Raw genomic sequence first — 24,026 nt, forward strand, 5'->3', positions numbered from 1 at the left:
ATCTTGCCGCCACCTGGGGGGCAGCATGATGTACTTTATTTCTTCTTCTTTGGTGGAGCTTGTTGCTTTGGTGCTGGTTTCTTGACCTCCTCTGGCTCTTCCTCCTCTGGCTCATCATCCTCATCATCATCCTCTCCATCATCTTCAAAGTCGGCCATATCGAATTGATCCTCATCATCATCGTCATCGGCCAACACACTGAATGGGTCTTGATAAGCATTGATCAACTCCTCGAATGCATCACTGTCTGTATCCTCTGACGATGACAACCAATGCAATATAAAGCTCTCCTTTGATGCATCACCATCACTTGTCTCCTTTCTCTTCTTATCATTACCTTTGCTCTTTTGCTATGATTGATTGATTGAGTTAGTGAATGAGTCTGACGACGCCACCGACATGATCAACATATCTACTTACTGCTGGCTCCTTCTGCTTATAAGTGATCTTTGCTGGAACTACAATCAATTGATCGTCTTCACTGTCGAGCTTCTGCTTGATGGTCAGCGCCAGCTGCTTCTCTGTAAAGTAGTTGTTGTCTTTGAAGTTAAAGACGACGGTCTTGGTGATGGCGTCGTCGGCATAGTCAAAGCTGGCAGAGATCGAGTCGATCAGGTCGACGATCTCCTGGTCCATGGGCTGGAAGTTGGGGATCATGACACGAGTGACGATCGTGCCCCAGAAGCCTGGCACACCGGCCTTGGCAATCATCTCATCACGTGTCTTATAGTTGGCGGCGAGCTGTGCGTTGTACTTCCTCTCGATCACCACCTGTTTCTTTCTCTGCTCCTTTGAGATTGCAGACATCTCGTCCTGTATCTTTTTGATATCATTTATAATAGCTTGATCTTTTTCTGATATCTTTGATGTTGGTGCAGTAGATACTGTTGATGATGATGTTGTTGTAGTTGACATCTTGTATATATATATGTTTATATTGTTTATTTGTATGAACAATAACTTTGAACCCAATTAGACTCGCACTTCATTCGTTTTTTCAATTCATTTCAACCTTACCTTTGCCCTTGCCCTTACCAAAATCATCAACAACAAGAATATGAATAACAAAATCATAACCATATTTATACCATTATACCTATTATCGAATTAATTAATAGACTAGTTAGAAATATAAATAATTATTATGAAGATCAAATCTTCCTCCTCTCTTTTTGAGTAAGTAAGTTGTAATGAATTATTTAGTACTCTCTAAATCTAACAAACTATTTTATTATTATTAGATCTTCATCAATGATTCCTGAAGAGGCAGTTGTTAATGATCGTAGACATCATCATCATCATCATGTAGGAAGATATTCACCACCAGTAGAAACTGACATCTACGACCATGTGTATTAATAATTATGTTAAAATAAATTAATAATTTAATTTATTAATTTAAACTTGGTATACTTGGGGACTATATACAACTGGCTTTGAATCGGTTGTGATTGGTGCTTGACCAGTAGGACTGGATAATGTGTAGTAGAACTCATTGGTTGGTGGAGCATATGATGGTGGAGCATCAAAGTATACTGGTGCCATGTTTGGATTGCTCAACATCTTTGAAGCTACAATAGATTGTTCATAATCTTGTACTCTTGATTGTTGCTCCTTAAGTGTCATTGCAAGACAGAACAATGACTTGATACCAAATATCTGGAGATTGACAACTGTAAAGATAATAAGGAATACCATCCAAGATGAATGATCCGTGAGTACTGAACTAATAATGAATACAGAGATTGTAATTGCAAGTACTACAAGTCCATATATCATATACTATATATAAAATTAATTAGTAATCAAAAAGAATAAAATAGATAATATACCCAGATAACATACATTAATAATCAACATGACATGTTTGATTGACAAGGCATACATTCCAAGTGATATACTGAATACATGGGCAATCAATGCTACGCATATTAATGTAAAGTATTCCTCTGCACCTGCAAGGAAGAATAGACATAGTCCAATAATCTGGGAATTGATAATCGTTTGTTAGTTGAATAAATTTCACCAATGTATCTTGTTAAATGATATATACAAGATGTAGTGAACATAATATGTATCCCCATGCTCTGTTGACTCTAATTGATCTTATGGTTGACTCGTCCAAAGTAGCCAAGAGTCCTTCTCCTACATCATAGTAGTTGACTCCATATTGTGGAAGATTGTTATTGTTGTTGCCCTGTAAGAGAAATGATTTCTCTGTTGGCTCTGTAGTTGGTACAGGTTGATATGTTGTCATTATTATTATCCTATTCTTTGGCTTATCTATATTGTGTTATTATCTGTATACTTGATATTATTATCTCTTGTAAGGTAGAAGTGTATAAGATTGTAAAACAACAAGGTATATACTACTATAAACCAATTATATTATATTATATTATATTATTGTTTACCACCACTATAACAACAACAATGTTTGTGTGTGGTTGTGCTTGTCCATTTAAAGTAATTGCCAATTTGAAACGATTCGTCGTGTGTTGTGTTTGTGGTGTTCGTGGTTGTCTTTGGAATTGAACACAGTTAGTTAGTTCGTGTGTGTTTGAGTAAATGTGTAGTTGGGACATATGCTACGACTTATTCAACTACTATTAAGTTGTATTTGTACAAAGAATAGGACCATGTATAGGGTTAGATATGAGTAATACATTACTCATTCAATGTACCTCTGGAATAGACTCTTCTAACTGGTTAGTGGGTTTTACACATGCCGAGAGAATGAGATAATCATTTACTGACTTCAAGGGTCTAGTGATTGTCATTATTCTTTTTATATTGCCAAGTCCGGTCCAAAGGAATTGCCAAAGCTCAATGTAGATGAAATCTACTAGATCCCAAGTTCCAAAGTATATCAGGGAACAGAAGAGAAAGAATGATAAAAAACAATGTCGGGATAAGGTTTTTGAACCTACTTTTCTCTTTATAGAAGTGGAATTAAATAATTAATAATATATTATTTTTATAATATAGTAGCAAGGTTACAATAAAATCATACTTTTATTGAAATAGATTTAAATTATAATATCAAAAGGTCCAATACAAAGAGGTAATTTCTCAAGTGTAGTTTTTTTTTGGTCATCAAAAAACAAAAGAGAAGATATCAAGTGGGAGGATTGAACTCACGACCTTAGGATTATGAGACCTACGCTCTGCCAACTGAGCTAACCTGATAACAATAAAAGAAACCACTCGTTGCCACGTTGATTTTGTTAAAAAAAGTTAGGTCCTTGAAGGCCTCCAACGGAGCTAACCTGATGACAATGAGGGAAACCAATTTAATGATCATCATTAAATTCTACAACAAAATTAATAAAAACCCACACAAAATATTCACACACCTCACCCCTTTTTAAATTATTCCATTTATTCCTTTGAGCTCTTATTTGGAACAATGTTGGCCAATGAAGGTGATTCATCCACTCTGACATTGATGGTATCACCAGTGTTGGCAGTTGAACATTCCTCCTGTAGTACATCATCATTATCCGGTTTGGCAGGAGATGATGAAGATATTGTAATCATATACGCTCCAGAATGTGCCATTGATGATGTCATTAAACTGTTATGTGATTGATTGCTACTTATGATTGCACCACCATGACTGGAAGAAACCTCGCTAGACTCTCCAGTACCTGTACTGGCCATCATTGATGATGATGACATACTACTATGAGCACTACCTGCCAATGCTGGAACAATAATCTCCATTGGTATCACTTGTGTCTTTGTCCTCTTCTTTGCTCTTTCCACCTCGGTATGCCATCTGATACATTGTATAAATATACCTAGACCTATTGAGATTGTAACCAATCCTACACAGAGTCCCCACCATAGACCAGTGACGCCAAGATGTGCAGGGAATGCCAGCGAAACTGACACTGGAATGGTAATGACGTAGAATGCAATCAAGTTGGAGAGTGCACCAATCTTTACACGTCCAAGTCCACGTACTACACCTTGGAACACTGTTTGAGCTCCATCAAAAACTTGGAACAGAGCTGCAATTGGTAGGATACTACCGGCCATGTTGATTACATCTTCGTTTTGTGTGTAGATCATTCCAATCTTGTAACGAGCAGACACCAACACAATGGCCACAATGATATTGGCAATCATTGCAAGTAACAGAMCCGACCCAGGCCGCACGCCTTGCTCGATGCGCTTGATGACCACCAAGTAGTTGGCCAACTCTAACTGCCACTGCCATTGAAATGCCGGAAGATATTTGATAGGTGATGGTTGTAAAGTTATAACAAACGTTTATGTGCATCCAGACTATGAGTGCTTATTAGTCCAGCCAAGATGGTCAACACTTCAAAGCACCAGCCTTCTGACACATGTTGGAACGTTGCYTGGGATACCAATGGCAAGGTACTCTTTGATGCCCTTGAGTTTGAAACTCTCTCTTGAGAATCCAAACCATGTATCCTTGTGTAATTTGAATACCTTGATATATCCAATCATAAGGAAGAATCCAATTATCCTCTATAGTTCATATATTTAATTGATTGATGTTTGGTCAGGTTAGCCATTGTCAGGATGTGTGTGGTCGATCAATCAATCATATATATATAAAACTTACCGATAAAGATGTGGACAAAGGAGCACCTTTGAATCCCATCCCATGATAACCTCCAACGCCGTAAACTAGGATGAAACTGAATAGGACATTAAGGCCATTGACTGCCAGACCAATATAAATGGATGGCATCATCTTTCCTTGTCCTTGCAGATATTTCTGCATGCAAATGGTCATGTTGTAGAACCATAGACCTGGAATCAGCAGTCTAAGGTTAATTGGTGATGGTTAGTAATCAATCACTATGTATATATCTTTGATCATTTGTAATACTTACAAAGCGTACTCTACTGCCATTCTGGAAATATCATGGTCTTGTCCAACAAGCTTTAGGAAGTGATCGGTAATATACCATAAAATAGCTGAGATGGATTGGGAGTCAGAATAGTACATTGATTGAATGATCGAATGATTACTTACCAATGAATACAGATATAACAGAAGCAATGATGGCTCCTCTTTGTGCAATTAATCCTACAAGTTTATAATTCTCTGTTTGATTGATTGAATGGTTAGTTTGTGTTTGATATAAATATTAATCCTGATCCAACTTACTAGCTCCAAATGATTGACTGAGCAGAGTGTCCATGGCATTGAGAATGCCTATCGCAATGGCACCAGTGGCATAGGTCCATGTGTTGGCCAGGGCAGCGGCGGCAAGCTCACTGCTGGTCTGGGATTGTCCCACAAAGACAAGGTTTACAAATAGGTACAGTACATTGTTGAGTATGTTTGATACAATCAGTGGCCAAGACCATTTGAGAATGAATAGTAGTTCTCCTTTGTTGGCCTCCCATGTGAATTTGGGTGCAGAGTCATCTATTTGTTGGGTAGTTTCAGCGTCCAATCCTCTTGGCCTGCTGTCCAACTCTATATCTTCGCCCATTCTATCTCTATATAAATATAACTAATTACAAAGCTCCAACTATTGTGATGGTAACATGGACGGTATGGTATGTGATTGTTGAGGTAATAGATGAGGTTGATGGTAAGGTGGGAGTTGGTTCTATCAATGAATGATGATGCTATGTGATCGATGATCGAATCGAGTGGACTTTGTTGTTATGTTAGTTGTAGTAGTAGTTATATTAGTGTCTTGATTTGTTGTTGTTTTAGGTATAAGGTTAAGTGAATGAGATGATGAGGTGATGTGAGGCATTGACGATGGACCATCTTGAGCAGGGAAGTAAGGTCGTCACCAAGTATATGTGGGTTGGGCCAGGCCAGGCCACACTCCGGTAACCCTATCTCTTCAACCATCCAGATAAAGAGACAAGCTGTCCTCCTCCTTCTTCTTCTATCTTATTGTTATTGCTATGCGGCGGGTATCAGATTTACGATCCCCCTTGAGGATGGCACTGCCCCATCATCCACCACCAACACACTTTGGTGATTGATCCATCATTTGCCCCTCTGATGGTGGTCCACAACTTTGGGAATCTTCGTAAAGTAATGATGAAGATATTTTCGAAAAGGGTCGAAGAGGAGTATCGCTTCACCATAATTATCTTGAGTGTCTTGATGATGCCAATCAATCGAACAAAGATTGCTGGGCAGTGTTGCTGACTTCGGAGGGGCATTCTTATGCTGAAGTGTGATTGGGGGTTTGTCCGCGTCGACAACAAGTCATTATTCAAGATCAGAACTGAGAAGTACTCCTATTTAGATACAGGTTGTTGGTTGTGCACAAAGAGAGACGTGTTGTTGTTGTCATTTGCAGGATAGTGATGTGGCCTGCAGCATTCCCGAGCCAATCATTTCAGTTCCTTCAAAAGACGAACGTCAGTGGTCAGTGTTCATTGATAAGTGGACACTCGCAGGCGCCCACCGCTTCGCGCATTACCAGCCTTTGTTGGTTCAATGATTCATTCCTCATTTGGTGTTGAATTTGATTGTCGTTCTTGTTGTTGTTGGGCACTTTCAGAGCCTTTGGGATCTTCAAAGTAAGCATGGCAAGTGCCGAATTAACCAAATTACTCTGGTAACTCTAGCCAATTATTAGAGTTGGTGGTATTAAAGTAGTCCTTGACTTGAGGGGACCTCCAATACTATCTACATCATCACATCATTGATTGATGTTCACTGTTCTAGATACACATATCAATGAATGATTTACAATGAGTTTATATCTATTATCTGTTGTTGGTTGTTATATTTGTTCGAATGTCACAATGAGGCTAACATGAATTAATGTTATATTTGATTGACAAGTAAGAATGTAAATGAGCGTGAGTTACAACAACAAGGTCAACACTTCTCCAACTTTCTGTCGTTTTGTCAAGAAGTTGTGTTCGCGCCTGTTTCATTCATTGATTGTGGGTAACGACTTTAAAGAGAGAGGTAGAGTGAGAGTGAAGTTAAGTGATAGTTATACAAATGACAGATGTAGATATGACAGAAAAGTCGACGACGACAACAACAACAACCACATCATCAAGCAATGGCGACAATACCAACAATAACACAGAATCAATGATGGACGACACATCAAACACAAAGAACAACAACTACACCTCAATGATGACAGACGACGATGATGACTATGTTGTAACAGAGATGCCAGTGTATCTATCACAGAACCTTGCGGACAACTTGTTCCTCTTTCAATACCCCTTGCGACAACCATGGCGTCCTTACGACATGTCTAAACTTCAAGAGCTACGCGTCAAACCCAAGCAACAGCGTGTCGAGATGGATCTGGCCATCGAGACCGAGTCCGAGAACTACAACGATCAATCAGAAATCAAACCAGACTCCTACACACTCTCATCCACAACAGTATCACATCGAACCAACTACGCAGTTGGCATTGTTCGCAATGGTATGTACTCTTAGAACTAGTATCTTGGCTTGCATATGTACTGACTTGATTTGACCTTCAGACGAACTACACTTGACACCTCTTCAATCAATCATTCAACTGAGACCTCACTTCAAGACTGTGGATGATCTGTATCAAGAGGAGAAGGCAGAGAAGAAACGAACTGCGATGGAGAGTGGTGAAGTGGATGAGGACGAAGAGAACAAGCAACAGCCAATCGTAAGCATCTGGACATCATGGTTCATATTATGTGTCAACCTACTAATCCAATCGATCAATCAAACACGACAGTCATATAGAAAGCCAACAGCCAAGCAAGCGGCGGCATTGCCAGGCACAATGCTCAAGAAGATGGAGGATGAAGAGCAATGGATAAAGTTGGATTTGGTTGACGACTCTGTATGTTTGTCGATGAATGATTGAATGAATGAGTGAGCGAGCAAGGACTAACACAACACAAACACAACTACCATCAGTCCAATGAGAGTACAATCCAGAATGTTAGCAAACTGATGGCACCTGAAACAAAGGAGATACCATTCGATTTGGATCGCTTTCAATACCTGGATCTGTTGTGTCCGAGGATACCAGAGGAGTGGGTTCCAAAGGCAAGTCATCTGCAAGAGACAGTGTCATTGGAAGCTATACATCAGATGCCTTGGGCCAACCAGGTGAAGCAGATATTGATCAATGGCAGCATCCAACCATTCTCCAAGATATATCAGTTGCTGGGCGACAACACTGTGAGCGAGTTTGACGTCGTTCAGGAGCTGGACAACATTGCCGTGCTACTCAAGGGTCGATGGGTGATCAAGAGCGACGTGATCCACAAGGAGTCCAACATGATCATCGCGCGCAACTACCTGATACACCTGTTCTTTGAGCAGGAGTTTGTCAACCGCAAGGAGTTTGCCGAGCGCACGCATCTCTCGCCCGAGGAGTCGCGAGAGATGATCTCCAAGATCGCCAACATCAATCACACGGTCAGGCAATGGTATCTCAAGCAGCAGCCCGACGAGGACTTTTTGCATCGCTTCCCATTGATCGCCGACAAGCACGAGTACAATCTGCGCGACCAAAAGGAACAGACATTGGCAGCACTCGACGATATTATGGACCCGTCAAAGAACCCGCTGTTGGACATTATGACGCGTGGCATTATGGATGCGGGACATGGCAGCAAGTTGATCAATGTCAAGGCGTCTCAAATGGCCATGGACAATGGCGGCGTGGAGGCCACCTCACTGTCCTCAATACCCGAAGACTTTACTGTTGGCAAGACACTAGACCAGCAACTACTATTCTTCCTGTACAATCTGCTCAAGCAACATGGTGTCTGCAACATTCAATTTATCAAACAACGTCTTGCCCTAAAGGGAGGTGAAGGTAAATGTTATTTGGGAATGGTTCCATTCAATCAATCAATTCGACTAACAATCCAATCCAATCAATCAACATCACAGAGATACCAAACAACTTGTTGAAGGACTTTGAAAATGACAAGGCGATCAATGATTCACTCAATCTGATAGCGGACAAGGCACATCATGCTTATTTCTTGAAGTCATCGGGCAATGCCAATATCGACAAGTATCGCAGGGTCGTCATTGACTTGTTCAAGAAGAAGATGATCTTGAAGCGTACTGATATCACCGATTCCTGTCAACAAGTGCTTGGCGAAGACATTCCAGCATCATTCCGAACGACGATCCTCAGTGAACTTGCCTATCTCTCAAAGAACAGTGCATGGGTGTTCAAGGCTGGCAACTAGTTAGTCAATAATATCAAGATCATTGATTGATTGATTGGCCACTGGATCATTCCATTTCCATTTCTTGTGTCGCACCAATCATTCCATTTCCATTTCTCATACGCACCAATCATGATCAATCAGTGTTCCCAAACACTTTGGCACCTTTTTTTTTTGAGCATAGCAAGGTTAGGGAGTCGTAGATCGTGTACGAAGGGCACGCCTTTCCCAAAAGTTGTGATGAATCATTCATCAGTCCGCCAGCTCGCTGTAGGATGCCCATTCCCACCATCGTGCTTTGCTTCATTAAGTGTGTTGACATCAAGTTAAAACACTACCCCCGCTTTGACTAATGTGTTTCAAACCCTTTCCCACCTCGACACAAATAGTCAATTCCTCTCACTCTCCAACTCACTTCACTCATTACATTACACATTCATACATCCTTATTATTATTTGTATACATATATTTATATTGTTGTAATTGTATATTATATATATATATATATAGGCTTGATTGACACTGACGAAAGATATAGTTAAACAGAGGACATAGGAGACAGAGAAGAAAGGACAAGAGATAAATTATAATAATATAATATATATATTGGAGGTATAGAACAGGATGTCTCGTTCATTCTGTATAAATGGCACCATGCCAACTGATCCTGCACAGTTTGAGGATATATTGGTACATATGGATGGCCTTGCAATTGCATTGGGAATTGGTTTGGCATTGGGTGGAGTAGCTTCAACATTGCCACAACACTATAAGATTATCAAGAGCAAGTCTGCTGCAGGTCTGAGTCCAATATGGTTATTACTAGGCAACATAAATCAATTCTCCGCCGTTGTCAATGCATGTATGTATTACCTTGCATCTCAACTCACTTCCTCAAGTGAATAATATTAACCTTAAACAACATTATTAGTTATACTAAAGTATCCGCAAATAGACGCTTGTTCAAAGTTGGGCTTTGCTAAATGCGCACCATCACTCTTGGCCTTCTTCCAACTCGCTTCACTCTGGCTATTCACATTCCCAATGTATGTTGGTGCACAAACAAGACAGACATGCATGCCAGGACGCTAACAAACCATGCGACGACTCTTTCAGATTCATGCTGTACATACTATTCACTCCATATGATCTACGACGTATATTCCTTGCTGGTGGCGATTTGAAGAACGCACGCCGCGAGTACAAGGCTGGCAAGGTATTCTTTTTGTTCTTGATATTGTTCCTCATTGCCATCCCAATTGCAATGGCTGCGCTTCTGTATCGCTATGGTCCATGTCGTCACACAACTTATATCTTTGGCTACGGCATGGGCATTCTCTCAACCGTTATCACCTTTGTTCAATGGTCTCCACAGATTTACAAGACATTCAGGGCAAAGGTATGTGTTATATCATTGTGCAGCGTGCTGTGCTCTTGGACATTAATCATTCATACTAACATTCATGTAATTACAGAAAGTAGGAACATTATCAATTGCAATGATGTGTATACAGTGTCCAGGAACGATCCTGACTATCTACTTTATGGTGTTTGTGTCGCACGAGAGTGTCTCGACATGGCTATCCTATCTTAGTGCAGCGCTTCAAATGGCGGTATTGTTAACTCTTTTGTTCTACTATCGTCACAAGAACAAGAAGGCATCGGCCATCATCAATGAGACTGGTGACAACTTCTCTGACGACTCTCAGGCATCATTCACCAATTATCTTGCAGCGACAGAGGATTCTCAACCACTTCTGAAACGACCAGAACAATCCTAGGATGAACTAGGTAACAACAGCAACTACAACAACGTTGTGTGTTGTTAATGTATATGTCGACGCGTCTATCCCCCCTCAACCTTAGCTCGTCTGCGAGGCGTGGCTAAGGTCACTCTCATTCAACAACAACACTGGTGCAAGCGAATCGCGATCACTTGATCAGTGACCATTCATTCATTCAATCATTCAGTCAGTCAGTCAGTCATTCATTCTCTATAACTCCGAAGTAAACTCTGTTATTCAATGTAAGAGGGAAGACACAATGCTGTATTCATGTCTTGAAAAGGAAGTACTCGTCTTGTGCTTATTCCAAAGATGGGGGTTGTGGGGTGTTGAGTGGGGTCAATCATATGAGTTGACGAACTTGATGAACTGAATTTATGCATGTTCACACTTCAGTTTAATTTACCAATCAAACCAAACAAAGACAAAGAAAGAAAGAAAGAGATAGATAGATAGAAAATGAAGATAGTTGGACTGATAAGTGGAGGCAAGGATTCGATTTATAACTTGATCGAATGTATTAGGAATGGACATGAGGTGGTGGCACTGGCTCATCTATCTCCTCCAAAGTCAGATCATGAGGAGATGGACAGTTACATGTACCAAACAGTTGGACATAATGTAATTGAGATGATTGCACAGGCCATGGAGTTGCCTCTTACACAGGGCACGATAAGTGGCAAGCCAAACTCACAAGAGGAGATCTATCGTATCAACCGTGATGATGAAGTAGAGGACTTGTTCCGACTCCTCAGCGATGTAAAGGCCAAGCATCCAGAGGTGACAGGTGTGGCCAGTGGCGCCATCCTATCAACCTACCAACGTATCCGTGTAGAGAATGTGTAAGTAAAGGTCTAATGATTTTGTTATCTGATCACGTGATCACGTTAATCTGATCCCGTGACTTACTCTAAATTCGCCATAGTTGTTCAAGATTGGGCCTTACCAGCTTCTGTTACCTTTGGAAACGAGATCAGGATGAACTATTACAAGAGATGATCAAGTCAAAGATGAATGCAATCATTATAAAGGTTGCTTCTATGGGTTTGGAACCATCAAAGCATCTTCTAAAGACAATTGAGCAACTCTATCCTACTCTCAAGAAGTTGAACCAGCAGTATGGCGTCAACATATGTGGCGAGGGTGGTGAATACGAGTCACTAGTACTCGACTGTCCAATCTTCAAGAAGAGAATCCAATTGTAAGTTGACCTAGATATATCCCAAGTTGACTGACTGACTGACCACTCTCCTCCCATCAGAGACGAGACCAAGGTCAAGATACACTCAGATGATGCATTTTCGCAGGTGGCATTTGTGTCGATCATCAAGTCATCACTCGTGGACAAGTCAGCTGAGGAGTTGGCAGAGTGTGCAAAGGAGCAACTACAACCTTATGATGCTTGGAGATCATTGGCAACATGGAGCGATCATTTCAGCTTTGATACTACTCCAGTATCAGCTTTGGAGCCATTCAAACCAAACATTCATCAGTTGAGTCAGTCGTCCACATCATCATCATCACCCGCAGGACTACTTGCAGCGTATGGCTCACTTGAGTTGCGCGAGTCGTCCAGAGGTTACTTCACAGTTCGATCACACTCGGGATGTAGTACTACCTCAGCCGCCTCGAGTAATGCTGGTGAGGTACTCTCATCAATCTTGGACAATCTAAACAAATTGTTGAGTGACAATAGCTTGTCTTTGGAGCACCTGCTGTTTGTAAACTTGTACTTGGCCGACATCAATGACTTTGGTGCGATCAATCAGGCATACTTTAAGCACTTCAAGGACAATCCAGCTGCTAGAGCATGTGTCCAAGTAGGCCTCCAGCATCCTGGCCAGCGAGTGATGCTGGATGTCGTCGGAAACAGACAGACCAAGAAGAGTCTACATGTCCAATCAATCTCCAACTGGGCGCCAGCATGTATTGGACCATACTCGCAGGCTACACACTGCAATCAAACATTGTTCCTTGCTGGTCAGGTCGGCCTTGAGCCATCCAGTCTACAACTAGTGCCCAAGGGAGTAGAGTGCGAGCTACAGCAGATCATCATTAACCTGGCTAGCGTGCTCCAAGCTTTGGGAGACAACAGTCTAAAGTCTACTTTGCAGGTGGTGGCCTTGCTCAAAGAAATCAAGTGGTCCAACCTCGTCCAATTCTATCTGGAGAATGTGTTCCGTGACAACAGGGTCAAGCCATTGCTGTTGGTAGCCGAGGTCGGCGCGATGCCCAAGGGCGCCAACGTGGAGCTGTTGCTCCTGAACGAGACAACAGAGCAGGTGTCTGAGTTTGGCCACTTTGCCACCGAGAAGAACTTCCACGACGCAGTCAAGGGATTGTCCACGGGCTACAGCCACATTGTCAGCAACCCTGGACAAACATCACTGATGAACTTCCATCTGTCTATCGATGTGGATGACAGCAGCACTATATCAGCCAGTCAGGTCGCCGCCTACTTTGCCGCATCACTTAAAGATGTCCTCTTGGCCGAAGTCAGTGCGCCCCTAATCAATCATATTCAATCCAGTATCGTCTACATCAAGATCTATTATATCCGAACAATATCCACCCTTGACACTGGTATGTATCTATTATGATTGATCGTTATATTCCACTCACTCACTAGAATCATTCCAATCACTCAATCTTAATCTTTTAGAATTATTCAACAAGTTGTCAGAGGCATTGGAAGGAGTTTCTATCAGCTTTGTTCCAGTGAATCATCTGTTCATCAATGGTGGATCACCAAACATTGTGATCAACTCTGAAGTGTTCATCTCCCGACTCTCCACTTCATCATTATCATAAACTTAACGTTTTAACTCAATGAGCAATGAATAAGAGTCTTTGAGAAGCCTCGGAATCATTGTATGTTTATTATTTATCATCGTCTTCATCATCAATTGGATCGGATTCCACGAGCTCGTCCATCTGTTCAAAGTTCTTCCTTTGATTGTGGTAGGCATGTGAGACAACAATGGCAGTGACTGTGTCATTAGATCTGCGACGGCGGACACTTCGGCCAACGAACTGGCTGAACAGGACAGAGGAGGAGACAGAGCGAAGGATGCCGACTACACTGACCTCATTGTGGTCGAAACCTTCTCTCGCTTTTCCACACACAACGAGGTAGGTTGAGCCCTTTTTGTGACGGAAGTAATCGAAGCCGTCATTACTGGTTTGACCGTGGAAGGCAACAGCGGCAATCTCAGGTTGGAACATTTTGTTGATCTCACTGACCACAGTGTCGACCTCCGAGACGAGGCCGCACAAGATCATTGCCTGGTGCTTGAATGAGGTATCAATCTTGTCGTGCTCCATAAGAATGGAACTAATCTTATTGACTACTAGAGTGATTCGGGTAACTTCATCATCGTTATCCTTCTTGTTGCCAACCTCCCTGAACTCCAAGGGACGCAATGTTCCAGCGGCGACAGCATCCTCACGCAAAAGTTGGTAGGCGGTATAACGAGAAAGTTGTTCCTCCATTGATTTACCAACAATATTTTTGCCTCTGTGGTATGGAGTTGCGGTGAAGAATACCTTCTTGCATCCAACTTTGAAGTGGTCGATGATTCTCTTCCAGGTATGAGCCGGATAGTGATGCGCTTCGTCAACCATCACAAGGTCAAAGAGGTCTTTAGGTATGGCCTCGATATCCACGGTGGACGTAGCCCCAAACTTGTGCGCATTTGCCACCACAAGATAGTGTTTCTGTAAGAGTCTCACTGGGTCACTCGGTAGTGACTTGACAACCTTCAGACAGTTCTCCATTATCTTGGTTGCGTCGCCAGGATTTGAGCAAAAGCCAGTGCGCTCATAGAATGACTGGCCTCTCTCGCCGCACATGTCGCCATGAATTTGGTTGGTGATTATTATCGAGGGAGTGATGATGAGAACTCTGGTGGAATTTAGAATATAAGGCGTGAATGCCGCAACTCCTGATTTGCCTCCACCAGTTGGAATGACTACCAATGCGATGTCCGGACGATCTGCTCTATCGAAATGTTTCACGAGATTCTTGAGAGCATTGACCTGGGCATCATAAAGGTGATTGGTAATATCTTTATGTCATCCACATCAACTTCATAGTTATTATAAAATGTATCGTTCATTCATTCATTCATTCATTCGACCAGCTGATGAATGGAGGTCTCTGGTCCACCTTGAGTTCATTAATGTATTGGAATAGTTCTTGATGTTTACCATGATGAGCATTGCGTAGTATCACACGGTGGTCATCGCTATAACGGTCTGGACATGCGGCCCAGAGGTAGGCAACCATTTCCAGATCACCATTCAGTGCTGCAGTGTACATACCAAGAGCACTACAACCTTCTGTCCTATTGTTGAGTAGGAAACGGACCACTTCTAGATGTCCATTCTCAGCCGCAACTGTACATGCCAGTCTACGACAGTCCTCTGTTCGATTGGAATGTAGGTACTTGACCATTTCCAAATGTCCATTGGTCGCAGCCCACTCCTTCGCATTCCGAGTGCAACCCTCAGTTCGATGATGATGTAGGAAGTCAACGATTGCTAATTGGCCATTGGACGATGCATAGTCCATCGCAAGGGTTGTGCACCCTTCTGATCGGTGCTCATGGAGGAATCTAACGATTGATTCGTGGCCATACCTTGCAGCAAAGTCCATCGCATTTGAGGTGCATCCCTCAGTCCTGTTGTAATGTAAGAACTCGACCAAGTTGTCATGTCCATTACGTGCGGCCATGTCCATTGCATATGTTGTGCAGCCCTCTGTTCGATTGAAGTGCAAGTACCTAACAACTTGTTCATGACCATTGGCAGCAGCCCAGTCCATTGCATCAGTAGTGCATCCATCAGTCCTCTCACTACCGAGGTATTCCACAACTTTAAAGTGTCCATTGGCTGCAGCCAAGTCCATAGCACTCCTTGTGCAGTACTCAGGTTGGACACGAGACAAGTGTTGCACTGCATCGAGAAGACCATGTTGGGCAGCGTGTTGAATGGCCATGTGAGTCCATCCTTCAGTCCTATTGTCTTGAAGGTATTGAACGATTGGATATGATGCGGCGTAGTCAATGGCGTTGGTTGTTGCACTACCATGTAATGAATGTACATATTGTACTAAACCAAGTCTACCAATATTGGCCATCACATCAATGATTGGTAACACACTGAACAAGTCAGGGTAATGTCTTTCAACATACTTTATCAAATATTCATGTCCTTTATACAATCTAAAAGGTACACAATTGATATATGATAAGTATTTAGGTGTTATTATTACTCTGCTGTCATCATCATTTTCATTGTCATCATAATAAGTGCATATTGATGCAATCCATTTATCAACAAGTTCTCCCCAGTTCAATATATCTGTCTTCTTTATCTTTATCTTGTACTTATTATTATTATTGATGCAACACCTCTTATAATGTATTAAACGGACATTATAGAATATAATACGATATATATATCTATTATTAATTATATGTTTGAATGGTGTATCTGTATCTGTATCTGTTTCCATATTTTGAATTGTGATTTGAATGATGTGTGGCGAAGAGGCAAAATGAAATCTAGATTTTGTAGACAGACCCACACAAAACCAGAGACATACTTAGATTTGCCCCCTCAAAGCTTATCACGCCATTCGTTTGATTGACCTATCTTTAAAATCTAACTACCTCGTTAATCTCTAATAATTATCATTTGCACAAACAATACATACTCATACATACACACTTACACATAGACATACAATAACTTATTATTATTTGTACTAATATTTCTTTGTATTATATTTATATATATTAATATTACTTTATATTTGCTTGATCATTTGCAGAGTCCTCGCCCGACATTCATTTACTCATTCATTCATTTCATTCATACATTATTAATAATAATATTAAGAAAGTGATGGATCTGATAGATATTGATAATGATGATAATGATCAAACAAAGTCTTTAGTAGCACTGAACTTAATACATTCAATAACAACGAGTACAGCACCTTCAACAACAAATAACAATAATAATGGAAAGGTCGATGCCGACGTCGACCCTCAAACATATCTAACACTCTTTCTCTCGAAGGAGACATTGTATCAATCGAACACTCTACCATTGCTCGTACACACTATAAAGGTAATGCCTGCCCAGTCAGTGAGGTACATGTAGTCACTCCCTCGCTCAATTACTGACACACATTCAAACATTATAGAATCAACTTGTATCAACAATTAATCAATTGGATACATTTCTTGTTGCCATTGACAGACATCAGAAGGAATCAAAGAAGGAGGACGATGTATCTAGTCAAACACATACAGATCAACTTGATCAATGGAACCAACTACTCGAACAACTCAAGAGTGAGCAACTTACATCCTCAAACATCTATTTAACAATCCCCAACTCAACATCATCATCATCATCATCGACATCATCAACATCATCAACATCATCAAAGTCCTTAAAGACTCCAACAAACTTGAAATCAACATTAACAACTGCACTTGCAACCTCTGCCATCTCACCAGACTTGGTGATGAACACTACATCAACATCAACATCAACTGAGTTGGCACCGCCACTCTCACCAACATCTTCATCAACATCGTCACCCTTCACAAATGGTATACTATTTCCATCCTCCTCATTGGTGCACAAGGCATTGCCCCTGCCACCACTGTCTCCAAACACTGGCACTGGCAGTAGTCTAAGGGTCGGTGGCATCAATGATCGCAAAATGATGTCCAGCTCATGGACCTCATCAAAACCTTCTGGCTCGGTGATGATCGCCGGCTCATCATTCAGGGAGGAGCATGCTTTGGCCAAGTCAACCAGATTCTTCATGACCAACAGGTCGGACAACAACAGCAGCACCAACACGTCGGCACCAGTCGATGTCAGTGTAAGCCCATCAACATCATCAAGTCAATCAACTCCATCAACATCACCTCAAAACAACAATGATTATAAGGTCGCCACTGCCGCCACGGTCGAGACGACATCGACATCAACATCAACTACATCAACGACAACAACAACAACAGAATCATCATCATCTGATCAAACGACACCAACCAAGCAACAACAATTTATAGCCAAGAGGAAGGTACTCAAATCATTCATTTACAACAAGTTGGACTATGACCATTGCGACTCGAGATATGACGACGACTCGGACGAAGCCGAGATACCATTTGGCCAAACATCATGGGATACCAACGTCATTGTTCTGCTGCCATGTCGGCATCATCTCAAGGTGCCCGGCTCGGCACACTCCACGATCGAATCAATCCGACACCTGGCCTACGCCAGCGCCAAGATGCAAGGACATCGCATCACCACCGACCTGGACTCTTACATATTTCACTGGAACAACATTGAGATCATCTTTGACAAGGACATTCCGATACGCGACCTCGTCCAATACTCGCCGACGCGCGTCATCAATCTTCACTTGGAGCTGGTCGAGAAGGACAACTTGTGCAAGGAGCGATTGATTGACGTACAGTCCAGCGAGATCAATGGCGGCCACGCCTACTGGAAGACACACATCGAGGAGATCATGGGCTTCAACAACAAGATCAAGAGACTGGCGAGCATTGCGTGTGACCCGCAACCGATCGAGAATGCACGCCTCACCCCCTACCCGCCGCCACCAACCATCCCCGAGTTCTTTGTGATCAAGGTGCACTTTAGGAATCAGACCAAGTCGCTGCGATGCACCAGGAATCACACGGCCGAGACACTGATGGAGATCGTGTCGGAGAAGGTCAAGAAGACATTCGCGTTCGATCCGACCAAGTGGCGCTTCCTACTCACAGGCATCCATCAGTATATCGCGCCCAAAGTACCGCTGCTCTCGGTCGACTATGTGGTCGAGCGCATCAAGCGCTCGGGAGAGATTGAGTTGACCATGGTGGAGATGTCATCGATTGGTCTCGAGCAAGACATTCCAAGTTTGAACTTGAACAGCAGCATCAGCACAGGACGTAGAAGTGCCGGACTCAACAACAAGGCATCACCAATCATCGATATAATATTCGCACGACCGAGCGCCGTGCCCAGCAAGGCCAGGAAGATCACAAATGTTGGCACATCTAGCATGTCACCCGACCAATCGCCAGTGGTCTCGGCATTGATCGCCGACAACTTGATACTGAGCGACATTGATCAGAGCACGACGGCCTCGGCCTTGGACGTCAAGGAGCATTTCAAGGTCAGAATACTTCATGCGCACGACATTGACTCCTCGCTGCCGCGCCAATGCTTTGGCACGGATCCCAGCAACATTGTCGTGTACATGGAGGTTGGAATATACTTTGGCGGTGAGCTGCTTGGCCCAATGGCAACAAGCTCCTCGGTGGCCTTCCAGGACACGGTCGTGTGGAACGATTGGCTCACCATTCCCATCCCCATCTCCATGATACCCAAGGGCGCAAGGATATGCTTCTCGCTCAACGCCAAGTACAAGGACCAACACATGCATCTGGGTTGGGTCGGCCATCGACTCTACGACTCGATCAACATCTTCAACACGTCTACACCCTACTCCATGCTGCTCTGGCATGGCAAGGTCAACCCGATTGGCACATGCGTCGACAACCTTCAGTCCAAGTACCAGGCCGTCATCATTGCCTTTGAATTCTATGACTATGTGTCGCCGCTCAACATACACTATCCCAATCTTCTCACACTGGAACCAACCGACACGAGTGCTTTAGTGACGGTCACGCCCGATCAAGAGGAGCGAATCAACGTCATCAACAAACAGGACCCATTGTATCAGCTGTGCGAAGAGGAAAGGGTCCTGCTGTGGAACAGCCGGTACTATTGCCAGACCGTGCCCAACACCCTCCCCAAGCTGTTGCAATCACTACAGTGGACCAACCCATCGCACGTTGCCGAGATCTTCCGCCTTTTGCGCAACTGGCCACTCATGTCGCCCGTCGACGCTCTCGAGCTGCTCGACCCCAAGTTTGCCGACTGCGTCGAGATTAGAGAGTACGTGGTCAAATGTCTGGACGCCATCACTGACTATGAGCTCGACCTCTACATGCTCCAGCTGGTGCAGGCACTCAAGCACGACGTCTTCCACGGATCTGTGCTCAGTCTGTTCCTCCTGGGACGTGTGTTCCAGAACACTGCCGTGTTGGCGCACTCATTCTTTTGGCATCTCAAGGCCGACAGCGACAACCCAGAGGTGTGTGAGCGATTCCGTCTATTGATCTCGTCGCTCCTGCGATACAAGCCACACTTGTCCGAGACGTTCAAGCAGCAGATCCAGGCACTCAAAGTGTTTGAGCATCTGGCCAAGCAGGTAAAGGACATCCCCTACGAGAAGAGACGTAACTTTATCGAGGAGTATCTCAAGGAGGACAGGCCGGCCATCAACAACCTCTGTCTGCCATTCGACCCGAGTATTCGCGTCACAGATGTCATTCCAGACAAGTGCAAGGCAATGGATTCGGCAAAGGTGCCCCTGTGGATATCGTACAAGAATGCCGACAGCTTTGCTCATTCATTCCAGATGATTGTCAAGACTGGAGATGATCTCAGACAGGACATTCTTACACTGCAGCTACTCAAACTCATGGATCACATGTGGAAGTCTGAAGGACTTGATCTTCACATGACCATCTATCGATGTATCGCCACAGGACTTGGTTCAGGATTGATCGAAGTAGTCAACAATGCAGAGACTGCTGCTCGTATCCAAGCCGTAAGTTTGATTTGATTGATTGGCTATGGAGATTGAACTAACAACCCGTCCATGATATATACAGAGCGCAGGTGGAATGACTGGTGTATTCAAACAAACACCAATAGCTAATTGGTTAAAGAATCATAACTTGACAGAGAATAACTATCAGAAGGCTGTTACAAAGTTCACTTTGTCTTGTGCTGGATACTGTGTGGCAACATATGTTCTGGGCATTGGAGACAGACACAATGATAATATAATGGTCGATAAGTTTGGCCATCTGTTCCACATTGACTTTGGACACTTCCTTGGCAACTTCAAGACATTTGCAGGCTTCCAGCGAGAGAAGGCGCCTTTTGTCCTCACGCCCGACTTTGTCTACGTCATTGGCAACAAGGACTCGCCCAACTTTGACTTCTTTGTACAGACCTGCTGCAAAGCCTACAACATCCTGAGAAGGAAGGCCAATATCTTTTTCAACATGTTTGAGCTGATGCTCTCCACTGGCATCCCAGAGCTACGAAGCGAGAGCGATATATTGTACTTGCGAGACAAGTTTAGATTGGACCTTAGCGACCAGGAGGCATCAGATCGATTCACCAAGCTCATTCACGAGAGTATCAACACATTGACAACACAGATCAACTTTGCCATTCATATTATGGCTCATCGAAAGGCGATTGGCGATGACAGGAAGTCAGATACCAATGCTCGATAAACAATCATGTTGATGTTCATGTTCTTGTAGATACTTTGGAAACAGATACACCTTTATTCATTCATTCATTCAGGTGCGGAGAAAGTACCGTTGGCGAATTCGATATGGCCTTATCTTGCTTGAAATAACTTATTGGGCTGGCAAGTTGGCTTGGTCGGCAGTGGCGTACTTTTGCATGCCAGTGAAGAACTGCTCCTTGCCAACGTTGGGGTTGACATGGATCTCCTTAAGCTGTTGGGTCTTGGCAGGTTGCTGCTGGACAGCGGGTGCGGCGGCCTTCTTGCCCTTCTTTCCCTTCTTCTTCTTGGACTTCTTCTTCTCTTGTTGGGGTGAGGAGTCCATCTTCTTCTCCTCCATCATTGGACTCTTGACCTCGAGATTGTCACAGGCATCGGCGTCGCATTTTGATGACTCCATGATTGGACTCTTGTCCATTGATATTTCCTTGGAGGCTGGTGAACCGGTAGTGTTGAAATCCTTCATCAGCTCATTGCTGTAATGTTCATAACCTTGCACCTTTCCACAGTTGTGGACAGAGTATTCCTTCTTCTCACTGATAGTCGAAGTGTAGACAACAGATCCATTTGGATGTTCCTGTGCCACCATTGGCACCTGGACACTTGTCAAATTATGTTGACCTCTTACAACTTGGAAATCGTCCATTATATTATGTATATCGTTTATATTTATAAGATAATAAGAAAGTAAAATAAGTATTAAGTAAATAGAAATAAGATTGTAAGTTAAATGATGTACTTAACAAAGTTGTTAGTCTATAGACAACATATATGTATGTGTGTATGTCCTATCTTGGACATGAATGTACTCGCCTGTTTCACCAGGACCATAATCCATTATCCATTGTCCACACTCGATTCATTGACATACACTGCTACACACACACACACACACAGCACAGCACAACACAACCACACGGATTATTCGAATGACCTGATAAGGTACCTTCCTTATTAGTTATACAATACATGAATCATCATTATCTATATTCATACAAATATATATATAAAGTGTTTACAAAGGAAATAGTACTATGACAATACTGGAAGCTCAACAACTAATTGAGTAATGTACCTTAAAGTTCAATTTCCCGTGATCTTGAAACAAACCATATTAGGAGTGTGAGGTATTACTGACATTCATATGTGAATGTATTTATATGTTGGGAATTCTGATCGTATAATCTATGTGGAGTGGTCAGGTGATAATGATTGATTCTCCACAATCACTACACTTTCCCTCACACACACCCATTCCTCCTTCTGTGTATGAGTGATTGAATGAATGAAAGAATGATGGATGTGTGTGATTAGGTTACCAATCAACCAACCAAACACTGAGTTGAAATTAATACTTCACTTGAACACAAGTGTTTGTTCTCTGTTGTTGATCACATTCGTTATTCATACGAATTCTTGTTATATTGTGAATAACATTAATAATATATATATATATATAAATATTCTAATTTATGAAGTTACCTTTATATTTAATATTACTACTTGTAGTTGTAGTTGTGGTGACCAACTCTCAATCATTAAGAGATAATAATCCAGACTATTGTATTAGAGAGAGTGTTAGAGAATCATGTACAGTAACAAATCCAGCTCCATTCGATAAAGTAGATGATATAGATATAATAGATGTATATCATCTAGAGGCTCCAATATTTGAATCAGTCTATGGTGATTTCTTTGGAAGATTACATGGATTCCATTCTGCAATTGGTTTCTTTGACAGGACTACTGGAAACAACTACACAGCAGAGTATGATGCTTTCTATGAAGTTGGTAATGGTACATTCCCAAATATAATAGAAGTCAATGGTACCAAAGAGATCATATGGTGTAATGCTGGAAATGTATGCTCATATCCATTCATCAACACTTCATATTGGAGTCCAGAAGTGTTCCATACAGCTTCAATGACCTTGATGACAAGGATCAATGGAAGTGTATTCAATAAGTTCAATCAATGGATGATCAGCTATAATACAACAAACGCAAGTAAGTACTTTCAATATTATAAATATTAATATTTCCCGAACTTTAACTAATATTCAAACATTTAATAGTATATCAAACATGGGATGTTTGGACCGCCTTTGGAAAGAATCACTTTGTTGGCTCCAATACTTGTGATGACTTTGTTGTCCAAGGTCTTCAATTCCTTGCCAGTATGTATTCATGCTCATTCATCTTACGTACTTTCGCTAACAATCAACTTCTCCTCAATAGCCCAAGGTGCTGTATATAATTGCTCTACTCTATTCAAGAGGGACTACCTTAATGTTTACTCTGATAAGCCAGTACCAGTGGACTTTGAATTGGAAAAGAATGATATTATGAAGTATTATGAAGCATTATACTTCTTCAAAGGTCAATCAATCATAGAGATAATCGAACAACTATTCTCTGTGGTTGAACTCAAGAAGTATATCTACATCCAAGGAAGCTATTATCATCTGAATCTCAGATTCCCCTATGTAGACATCCGTTATGAATTGGCACCAGTCCCCAATTGCCCCTTTCCATATCCCTACGTTCGTGTAGGTGGAGACGAAGAATAAGTCAAGCGCCGAGCATCATCAAACTTGTTATAATAATAATCAATCAATCAATTTAATCAATT

General features: G+C 42.2%; 11 protein-coding genes across 11 annotated transcripts; 5 read left to right on the forward strand and 6 right to left on the reverse strand.

Annotated features, from left to right (window-relative positions):
* Nucleotides 1-41: 41 nt before the first annotated feature.
* On the reverse strand, nt 42-954 carry SAMD00019534_117940 (hypothetical protein; the record flags this gene model as incomplete). Its single annotated transcript, XM_012892942.1, has 2 exons — nt 42-344; nt 421-954. Coding segments are annotated over 2 exons (837 nt in total), but the record flags the coding sequence as incomplete, so codon positions are not given.
* Nucleotides 955-4,332: 3,378 nt separating this feature from the next.
* On the reverse strand, nt 4,333-5,393 carry SAMD00019534_117950 (hypothetical protein; the record flags this gene model as incomplete). The annotated part of the gene is made up of 3 exons (XM_012892943.1): nt 4,333-4,503; nt 4,601-4,804; nt 5,145-5,393. Coding segments are annotated over 3 exons (624 nt in total), but the record flags the coding sequence as incomplete, so codon positions are not given.
* A 1,580-nt stretch (nt 5,394-6,973) lies between these two features.
* On the forward strand, nt 6,974-9,189 carry SAMD00019534_117960 (hypothetical protein; the record flags this gene model as incomplete). Its single annotated transcript, XM_012892944.1, has 5 exons — nt 6,974-7,418; nt 7,480-7,637; nt 7,710-7,817; nt 7,895-8,804; nt 8,882-9,189. 5 exons carry the CDS (start codon nt 6,974-6,976, stop codon nt 9,187-9,189), a joined length of 1,929 nt encoding a protein of 642 aa, XP_012748398.1.
* Nucleotides 9,190-9,787: 598 nt separating this feature from the next.
* SAMD00019534_117970 (hypothetical protein) lies at nt 9,788-10,950 on the forward strand (the record flags this gene model as incomplete). Its single annotated transcript, XM_012892945.1, has 4 exons — nt 9,788-10,031; nt 10,101-10,215; nt 10,286-10,568; nt 10,645-10,950. Coding segments are annotated over 4 exons (948 nt in total), but the record flags the coding sequence as incomplete, so codon positions are not given.
* A 462-nt stretch (nt 10,951-11,412) lies between these two features.
* SAMD00019534_117980 (hypothetical protein) lies at nt 11,413-13,764 on the forward strand (the record flags this gene model as incomplete). The annotated part of the gene is made up of 4 exons (XM_012892946.1): nt 11,413-11,795; nt 11,879-12,154; nt 12,215-13,536; nt 13,616-13,764. The coding sequence occupies 4 exons, from the start codon at nt 11,413-11,415 to the stop codon at nt 13,762-13,764; spliced, it is 2,130 nt and encodes a 709-aa protein (XP_012748400.1).
* A 69-nt stretch (nt 13,765-13,833) lies between these two features.
* On the reverse strand, nt 13,834-14,805 carry SAMD00019534_117990 (hypothetical protein; the record flags this gene model as incomplete). Its single annotated transcript, XM_012892947.1, has 1 exon — nt 13,834-14,805. The coding sequence occupies one exon, from the start codon at nt 14,803-14,805 to the stop codon at nt 13,834-13,836; it is 972 nt and encodes a 323-aa protein (XP_012748401.1).
* Nucleotides 14,806-15,082: 277 nt separating this feature from the next.
* On the reverse strand, nt 15,083-16,093 carry SAMD00019534_118000 (hypothetical protein; the record flags this gene model as incomplete). Its single annotated transcript, XM_012892948.1, has 1 exon — nt 15,083-16,093. A coding segment is annotated over one exon (1,011 nt), but the record flags the coding sequence as incomplete, so codon positions are not given.
* Nucleotides 16,094-17,343: 1,250 nt separating this feature from the next.
* On the reverse strand, nt 17,344-17,682 carry SAMD00019534_118010 (hypothetical protein; the record flags this gene model as incomplete). Its single annotated transcript, XM_012892949.1, has 1 exon — nt 17,344-17,682. The coding sequence occupies one exon, from the start codon at nt 17,680-17,682 to the stop codon at nt 17,344-17,346; it is 339 nt and encodes a 112-aa protein (XP_012748403.1).
* A 16-nt stretch (nt 17,683-17,698) lies between these two features.
* SAMD00019534_118020 (hypothetical protein) lies at nt 17,699-21,377 on the forward strand (the record flags this gene model as incomplete). Its single annotated transcript, XM_012892950.1, has 3 exons — nt 17,699-17,860; nt 17,930-20,677; nt 20,742-21,377. 3 exons carry the CDS (start codon nt 17,699-17,701, stop codon nt 21,375-21,377), a joined length of 3,546 nt encoding a protein of 1,181 aa, XP_012748404.1.
* Nucleotides 21,378-21,506: 129 nt separating this feature from the next.
* SAMD00019534_118030 (hypothetical protein) lies at nt 21,507-21,983 on the reverse strand (the record flags this gene model as incomplete). Its single annotated transcript, XM_012892951.1, has 1 exon — nt 21,507-21,983. The coding sequence occupies one exon, from the start codon at nt 21,981-21,983 to the stop codon at nt 21,507-21,509; it is 477 nt and encodes a 158-aa protein (XP_012748405.1).
* A 901-nt stretch (nt 21,984-22,884) lies between these two features.
* Nucleotides 22,885-23,958, forward strand: SAMD00019534_118040 (hypothetical protein; the record flags this gene model as incomplete). The annotated part of the gene is made up of 3 exons (XM_012892952.1): nt 22,885-23,401; nt 23,470-23,571; nt 23,633-23,958. Coding segments are annotated over 3 exons (945 nt in total), but the record flags the coding sequence as incomplete, so codon positions are not given.
* Nucleotides 23,959-24,026: the final 68 nt, after the last annotated feature.

This window comes from Acytostelium subglobosum, assembly GCF_000787575.1.
Source record: "Acytostelium subglobosum LB1 DNA, scaffold: scaffold35, whole genome shotgun sequence".
NCBI classification, from domain to species: Eukaryota; Evosea; class Eumycetozoa; order Acytosteliales; family Acytosteliaceae; genus Acytostelium; species Acytostelium subglobosum.